This window comes from Xenopus laevis, chromosome 1L (genome assembly GCF_017654675.1).
Source record: "Xenopus laevis strain J_2021 chromosome 1L, Xenopus_laevis_v10.1, whole genome shotgun sequence".
Lineage (NCBI taxonomy): Eukaryota > Metazoa > Chordata > Amphibia > Anura > Pipidae > Xenopus > Xenopus laevis.
The window spans coordinates 197,911,346-197,919,598 of record NC_054371.1 but is presented as its reverse complement, the minus strand read 5'-3'; the positions used below and the strand labels follow the sequence as shown (position 1 = coordinate 197,919,598).

Sequence of the window (8,253 nt, the reverse complement as noted above, 5' to 3'; positions counted from 1 at the left end):
TATGCTGAGTGTTGTAATTTTTGACAGACCTGCTCTAAAAAAATTAGATGTAATGGTGGGTAATGTTAATGTCCTCTTCTGGCATAGTCTATGTAGATCACAAGTTGCATTTCTCATGTTAAAGGGGAGCCCTGGCATGTACACTTAAATAAGACCCCGAAAATGTAGTAAATAGGAGCTAAACACAGTACAATCAATAATAAGCTGCATCATGTTACTTATAGGAGCTCTTGGATTTCACTAATAAAGCTTAACTACAACCTTTACTGAATATACTCTTACAGGGAAAGATTAGTACCCTATGTCTCTGTATACAGTGCTTCGCAATATGTTGGCACTATATAAATACATTTTAATAATAATAATGTAACACCTATTTGGGCTGCATAGCACACAAATAGTTAAACTGTCCAGCTAGCAGTAGAAGCATGGGTTACACTGCGACTCACACAACAGGGTCAGGGCCTTCGCCATGTGGAAGTGTTCCCTCTATGGTGTAGTGCAACTACATCCCCCAGGCTACTGTGCATACAACAAAAGATGGGCGCCAGGAGGTTCTTGCAGTAAAACAGAAACGGTTTATTACTATGCACGAGGCAAGTGACCACAGGTTTAGTAGTCACGCAGGAGCTGAGGCAATAGCACATTTCTCACACAGAGCTGCAGGCATTAGGCATTTCTCACAGAGGAAAGGTCTCCATTAGGCATTTGCAGTATTACACACATTCCCTCCTGGAAGTTGTCAGGAAAGCAGCTTCTACCCTACAGTCCCTCTTCACTGAGTTCCCTGACTGGAGGCAACACATAAAGCCTCTGGGAAGCTACTCCCTTACTGCAAATCCTTGTTGGAGCTTCAGCTGCTCTTTCTCTCTATCCTATCTGCCTTTCTCTCCTAGAGAGACTATAACAAGTCTGCCCTAGTGCAACTATTCCTCATTCACGGGGTTACCTGGTCCCCGACTTCTTCTTCCAAAGCACATGGGCCTTTCTGGGCCTGAGTGTGCCCAGGCTCCCCTGAGCACACCCAGCTGGATCACCATCCACAGGCCAAAGAGGAAGTGGCCACTCCCTACACTCACTATATAGCAGTGTAGCAGGGGAGTGTCATTCTCTCCTGACAGATCACTCTAAGAAAAAGGTGGGGGCCTTAAAGCTGCAGGGCAGATTACCCAGTAGGGGTCCCTACAATAATAATAATAATAATAATACCTGGCTCACTAAACTAATAGATTATTTACCCAGGGTATCCCCCCCCTTGCAGCAATTTGCTACTGTGTCACACGTCAGTGTAGCGTATACAGAACATATGAACCAGCACTCCAAGTAAATCTTGACCAAATCTGTTCTGAAGTTGGTGAGTAGGGTTCTCATAAGTGTTTGTCAGTATAGAATGGCCAAGCGCAACTAGGGCTGGTAATTATATTTATTATATAGCACAGAATATCTCTGCACAATGTTCGTGGATTTAGCACCAGGGCCGGATTTCTCTTCAGGGCCCCCAGACGCCAACTTCCTCCACCGCCCCCAGCCCCCCAGGATCACATGCAAGTACCTAGTCATCCTAGAATCCCTTATGTTCCCAAAAATATAGGAACACTTTTTAGAAAATGGGCCACTCATACTCTATATTACCTATTTATTTCCTGGTACAGTATATACACAGTGCTGTGCTTTACATTTCCTGCGCCCTGGCTGTGGACCCCAGCAAGGCAGATGTGTAACCCTCTGAGATACCATGCTGCCTTCAGATAATGTTTACAGCATGTGTAATGGGACTTTTTCCCTCAGGCAGAGTTTCACTGCATTGAAATACACACACAGATCTTATCAAATAAATTGGGCTCCAGTGGTTCTTGAAAAAAATAGCTAACTTTTATTTGCTAGATGTTACCCAGGGGTAGGCAACCCGCGGCCCGGAGCCTCATGCGGCTCTTTATCCTACTTGCTGTGGCTCAGTCACGTCATCTATACAGCCAGGGGCGTTTCATGAGCACCTTGCTTCAGACGGCAGCTGCCCAGAAGTTACCAGGGGCATCAAAAACCAATCCTGGTAACTGTAAGAGCCGAATTTCCAGATTTAAACCAGAAATTCGGCTTTCCTAGCGCAAAGAACGAAATTTCGCTCTCTGCACTAGCGATGCACATTTCGAACTCCGCCTCAGGCGGCATTAAGGGCTGAAACACGCCTGTATACAGCTCTTGCACCTGCTGACGGCTTCTTGTGTGTGCGACCGATATAAGCTAACGGTTAACTTACCGCGGTCGCACACTCAGGAAGCCGCCAGCAGGTGCGAGGGCTGTACAGACGTCCCAGGAGTGACAGGCAAGACCGAGCCGCAGCAGTATGATTCATCATGGTCCTTACTGCGGTCACACACTCAAGACAAGAGAAGGAAGATCAGCATGAAACAGAAGTTACATTAAACAGATGAGAACACTAGCATTTAATAGGGCTATTCAGTGTTTAATTTATTTCAAAGTAGGCCTACACATACACACTGCACTTCTGTTTGTTGTATTCTGTTGTTGTAACAGTTAAAATTAAAAAAAAGGTTAAAACGTTAAAAGTTTATAAGCTGTGTTATGTTTTGCGGCTCCAGACTATTATTCTTTAGTGGGAGAGGGGGCAAAATGCCTCTTTTGATAGTAAAGTTTGCTGACCCCTGTGTTACACAATCTCTTTGGGGGCACTGATGGTACAATGATTCATTTATTTCACAGATTTTGCAGACAGTGTCATCCACTTGCAGTGCCGGGCCAACACGGCCAGGCATCCTAGTCAACCTGGCCGGCCACGGTGCCGGCTTAGTGTGTGCTGAATCGCGCATGCGCGAAACTACGCGCCAGCGCGCTTGCACGAAATTATGCGCATGCGTGCAAGCGCAAAATTACGTGCATGCGCTCAAGCGCATTTATCCGCAAATTACCAGCTGCAGCCAGGGAGACACAGGACCGGACATGGGGTAGGCGAAAGAGCAGGTACATGCCTGACGTCCCCTCAGCTTTGCGCCCTAGGCACGTGCCTACTCTGCCTACCCCTAGTTCCGGCCCTGTCCACTTGATGATGTTACACAGGAATAGTATTGGCAAACACCCAAGGGTAGTCAGTGTTGGACTGGGGGTGCAGACCCACCAGACGCCACATCAGGAACCTGCCACCCGGACAGGCCCCAACCATTACCCCTCTCCTTCCCCTGCCAGTTCCCAATATTGAATCAGACACAATTCCGCTATGTGCTGTATGTTCATTTCTTGAAATTAAAATAAGAAAAATGTATAAGAGCAAATGTTTTCGTATGTGCTGTTTTAATAAGTTTTATATCAGTTTAGAGTCATAGCAAATAAAAGTTATCTATTTTTTTTAAGAACCACTGGAGCCCGAGTTATTTGATAAGATCTGTGTGTGTATTTCAATGCAGTGAAAGTCTGCCTGAGGGAAATAGTCCCATTACACATGCTGTACTGGGAGTCGCAGGGAGTTGAGACTAGTCTGAAGCATTATCTGAAGGCAGCATGGTATCTCAGAGGGTTACACATCTGCCTTGCTGGGGTCCACAGCCAGGGCGCAGGAAATGTAAAGCACAGCACTGTGTATATACTGTACCAGGAAATAAATAGGTAATATAGAGTATGAGTGGCCCATTTTCTAAATAGTGTTCCTATATTTTTGGGCACATAAGGGATTCTAGGATGACTAGGCACACTCAGAGGTTGCACTTGTACATGAACCTGGGGGGCTGGGGGCGGTGGAGGAAGCTGGCGTCTGGGGGCCCTGAAGAGAAATCCGGCCCTGGTGCTAAATCCTCAAACATTGTGCAGAGATATTCTGTGCTATATAATAAATATAATTACCAGCCCTAGTTGTGCTTGGCCATTCTATACTGACAAACACTTATGAGAACCCTACTTACCAACTTCAGAACAGATTTGGTCAAGATTTGCTTGGAGTGCTGGTTCATATGTTCTGTATACGCTACACTGACGTGTGACACAGTAGCAAATTGCTGCAAGGGGGGGGATACCCTGGGTAAATAATCTATTAGTTTAGTGAGCCAGGTATTATTATTATTATTATTATTATTATTATTAAAATGTATTTATATACAACATACGCAACATATTGCGAAGCACTGTATACAGAGACATAGGGTACTAATCTTTCCCTGTAAGAGTATATTCAGTAAAGGTTGTAGTTAAGCTTTATTAGTGAAATCCAAGAGCTCCTATAAGTAACATGATGCAGCTTATTATTGATTGTACTGTGTTTAGCTCCTATTTACTACATTTTCGGGGCCTTATTTAAGTGTACATGCCAGGGCTCCCCTTTAACATGAGAAATGCAACTTGTGATCTATGTAGACTATGCCAGAAGAGGACATTAACATTACCCACCATTACATCTAATTTTTTTAGAGCAGGTCTGTCAAAAATTACAACACTCAGCATAACATTTTACTGCAGCATAAAGCACAGTAGATTAAATAAAGAAAAACATTTTTGTTTTGCTCATTTATTCAAAGGAGAGTATCTCACAGTATTTACACAAGAAGGGGATCATCACACGTTCAGCTCATCAACTTAAGCAAAACATCTGGATTGACTACCCTGTAAAAATAAAGTTTCCATTTAATCAAGTACAGATTTTATGCAACAGTAAAACTTAATTCGTGATGACTTGTTGCAGCGACTCAAGCCTAATGAAGGCTGATGGAGTTTCTCTCCCTTTTTACTTCAGTCGAGTGAATGTATCAACACCGATTCTAAAAAGAATAAGACAAGATTTGCTTTTCCGTTCTTACATATGTGTTTGCATTTAAAATATTCTACACACCTTTAAAATATAAAATAAGACAGGAAAAGACTACATTTAATATGAATAACTGCTTGTATATTATTTCCTGATGGTAACCATCCTCCTAAAGTGGTGCCCTACTGCCCAAGCACATTCTTCAACTGGTCAAGTACCAGGTTGAATTTTCTGAGCAGGATGATGAACCCACTGGTCTATAGATGTTCCCAAAATGTTGATATACTCTGTGGCAACTAATCATTTGGTTAAGGACTTGATTTAATGTGTGCAGCTCCTATATCATTGCGTTTTGATTCATAGTGATGCCCTACAAGGCCATGCACCACATCTACAGGCCTGTAGTCTTGTGTGCAGGAACTGCTCTTTATTTCAGTTATAAATATATAACATAGGGCACTGCAGGGGGAAGTACTGCAACAGTGGGACAGCTGTAACCAATGGAATGATAGACATTTCACCACTGGGAAGGTGGAAATGAAAATACTGGCTACTCCACATATAGGACTTATAAACCATTAAAAAAAAAAGTATTATCCACAATATACAATTCCAGATCTAGGAAATGTAATATAGTCTGACTAAAACCGGGAAATCTTAAACTAATATAATAAACGTCGGTCCCTCTCACAGAAGTAATCAAAGCTTGTCCTATCGCCTTCCCATATTCAAATAATATTGTCAATATATTCCACCTTCTGTCTAATATTCATAAACAGATGATCATAACTTGGGGCAAAACTAGTCCCTGAAGATAAAATGATCTTCATAACAAAATAAAACTGTGATGAAGAATAAAATAGATGGGAGTCTAAAATCAATTCTTTTAATAAGTGCTGAGATATCTTTATCCTGTTTTAAATAATGTTTGACTGCAGTTAGCCCTTGCTCATGTCTAATGGGCGTAAAAAGAGAGCTGACATCTAGGGGGTTATTTAACAAAGGTCGAATTTTAGAGCTTTTTTGTTTGTCAACAATTTTCCGTGGGAAAAAACTCATATCACTCAAATTGCTCCATTTTCGAGTGAAACCCACTGAAAAAACTCAGACATCATGAAGGCTATTAACATCTTCAAATGGTTCAAGCGACCCCCTTAAGTCGCCAATTCAAATTTTAATCCACTTGATAGAACTTGGAGTGCCTCAAGTATGATGGACAATTTGTAACATGTTTTTGTCATTTTGTTGGTCTACATAAAAGGTTATTAGGGATTTCATCTCTATCATTTTTCTTAAAAAATGATGGGGAACACTCTTCCCTTTATCAGTTAATATGATCGTTATCTCTAGCTCTTTTAGTGTTGCCCTCAGTTGAGAGGATTTATCAAACTTACTTCATATCCCTACAGAAGATCCTTTTACAGACTGGAAACCAGCCACTAGACGCCTGATGATATCCGACTGGTGCATAATTGCCTTAAATCACCTATTTTATTTGCTGTTTTATATGAATGAACTGTTATTTTGTCACCATTAAATCACAGGTACCTTGTTGCTTTCCAGTTGTCCTGCTGAGCCTCCTGCTTAGATCTTAGCAGCCATGTTGTGTGTAGAACCTCTTCATTATTTTCATTCAGGAAGCACTGCCCGGCCCACACTGTCAGTGAATCTGCCAGAAGAACATTTACACTTAAAGGGGTTGTTTACCTTTAAATTAACTTTTAGTATGATGTAGATGATATTCTGAGACAATTTGCAATTGGTTTTCATTTTTTGTTATTTGTGATTTTTGAGTTATTTAGATTTTTATTCAGCAGCTCTGTAGTTTGCAACTTCGACAACCTGGTTACTAGGGTCCAAATTACCCTAGCAACCATGCATTGATTTGAATAAATGACAGGACAATGAATAGGCGAGAGATGAGAAATAAAAGGTAGCAGTAACAATTTGTCACCTTACAGAGCATTTGTTTTTTAGATGGGGTCAAAAAAAAACTATAAAAAAAAGAAAAAATGATGGTCAATTAAGAAGTTGCCTGGAATTAGCCATTCTATAACATACTTAGGGGCACATTTACAAAGCTCGAGTGAAGGATTCGAATAAAAAAAACTTCGAATTTCGAAGTGTTTTTTTGGCTACTTCGACCATCGAATGGGCTACTTCGACCTTCGACTACGACTTCGAATCGAACGATTCGAACTAAAAATCGTTCGTCTATTCGATCGTTCGATAGTCGAAGTACTGTCTCTTTAAGAAAAACTTCGACCCCCTAGTTCGGCAGCTAAAAGCTACCGAACTCAATGTTAGCCTATGGGGAAGGTCCCCATAGGCTTGCCTATGTTTTTTGGATCGAAGGATATTTGTTCGATCGAACGATTAAAATCCTTCGAATCATTCGATTCGAGGGATTTAATCGTTCGATCGAAGGATTTAATCGTTCGATCGAACGAATAATCGTTCGATCGTTCGATCATTCGATCGAAGTATTAGCGCTAAATCGTTCGACTTTGATATTCGAAGTCGAACGATTTTAGTTCCTGGTCGAATATCGAGGGTTAATTAATCCTCGATATTCGACCCTTAGTAAATCTGCCCCTAAAAGTTAACTCAAAGGTGAACCACCCCTTTACACCAAAATCCAACATATTCAACTGGCACATATAATGTGCATGTAAAAGCTTGCGTTTGATAAAAGCTCTAATACGTTCCCTTTTTCCTCATATGTAACTGGGGTGCAACACAAACATGCAAAAAGTTCCTGGGGATGCCAAATATGAGATGTTATTTAGTAGCCCCTAGGAGGTCTGGCAGCCTACAGGAGACTCTGTTTGACCTGTTTTTTTATACAACCAAAACTTGCCTCCAAGCCACGAATTAAAAAATAAACACCTGCTTTGAGGCCACTGGGAGCAACATCGAAGCGGTTGAGTAGAAACATGTAACCTGCCAGCCAAGGAATATCTGTTACCTGAAAATGCCCATTTTACTGCAAAGCCGATTATGGGCTGCTTAGATTTTTTCCAGAAGCCAGTGAGAGGTGATTCCACAATTTCTGTATTCACTGAAGATACGGCGGTGAGGTAGACGCCAGCGAATGCTCCATTGTCACTCACACTCTGTATTGTCATATTGGATCCTAAATTGTTTCTCCATTGCCCTTGTATATTGCACTGCATGAAGACAACATGAGTGTTAATATTATGTCATGAAACAGTAGTTTTGATTTGGAGTTGATCAAATAAAAGCATTGTTATAATGGATATTGTTGTGGTGGTTCTTACCTGCTGAGTCGCAGAGCAAACACAGAAGCAGAGTAGAAGCAACGCTAGAACTCCATAAGATTTCATGTTGAGATCTCTTGCAAGAGGAGGCCAATTCAATAACTGTACTTCAGTCTCCAGGTTTCACTCTTTATACTGTTTGTCTTATAAGGACAGGTCACTCCTTCTCATAGGGAACTTCCCCACCGATTTCTGGAGCCAAACTGATCCTAAATCATTTGCATA

General features: G+C 41.5%; 1 protein-coding gene across 1 annotated transcript; it reads right to left on the bottom strand.

The window, feature by feature from the left end:
- Positions 1–4,510: 4,510 nt before the first annotated feature.
- LOC108697110 (avidin) lies at positions 4,511–8,253 on the bottom strand. The gene is made up of 4 exons (XM_018226812.2): positions 8,029–8,253; positions 7,716–7,917; positions 6,296–6,416; positions 4,511–4,760 (listed from the first exon to the last, which is right to left on the bottom strand). Exons 1-4 carry the CDS (start codon positions 8,092–8,094, stop codon positions 4,727–4,729), a joined length of 423 nt encoding a protein of 140 aa, XP_018082301.1. The 5' UTR covers positions 8,095–8,253; the 3' UTR covers positions 4,511–4,726.

Excerpts from the sequence above, each read along its gene's own strand:
- LOC108697110 (XM_018226812.2), bottom strand. The coding sequence starts at position 8,094 with ATGAAATCTTATGGAGTTCTAGCGTTGCTTCTACTCTGCTTCTGTGTT. Across the intron at positions 6,417-7,715 it reads AGTAAAATGGGCATTTTCAG|ATTCACTGACAGTGTGGGCC; the intron begins GTAACAGATATT and ends TTCTTCTGGCAG. Across the intron at positions 4,761-6,295 it reads GACAACTGGAAAGCAACAAG|AATCGGTGTTGATACATTCA; the intron begins GTACCTGTGATT and ends TATTCTTTTTAG.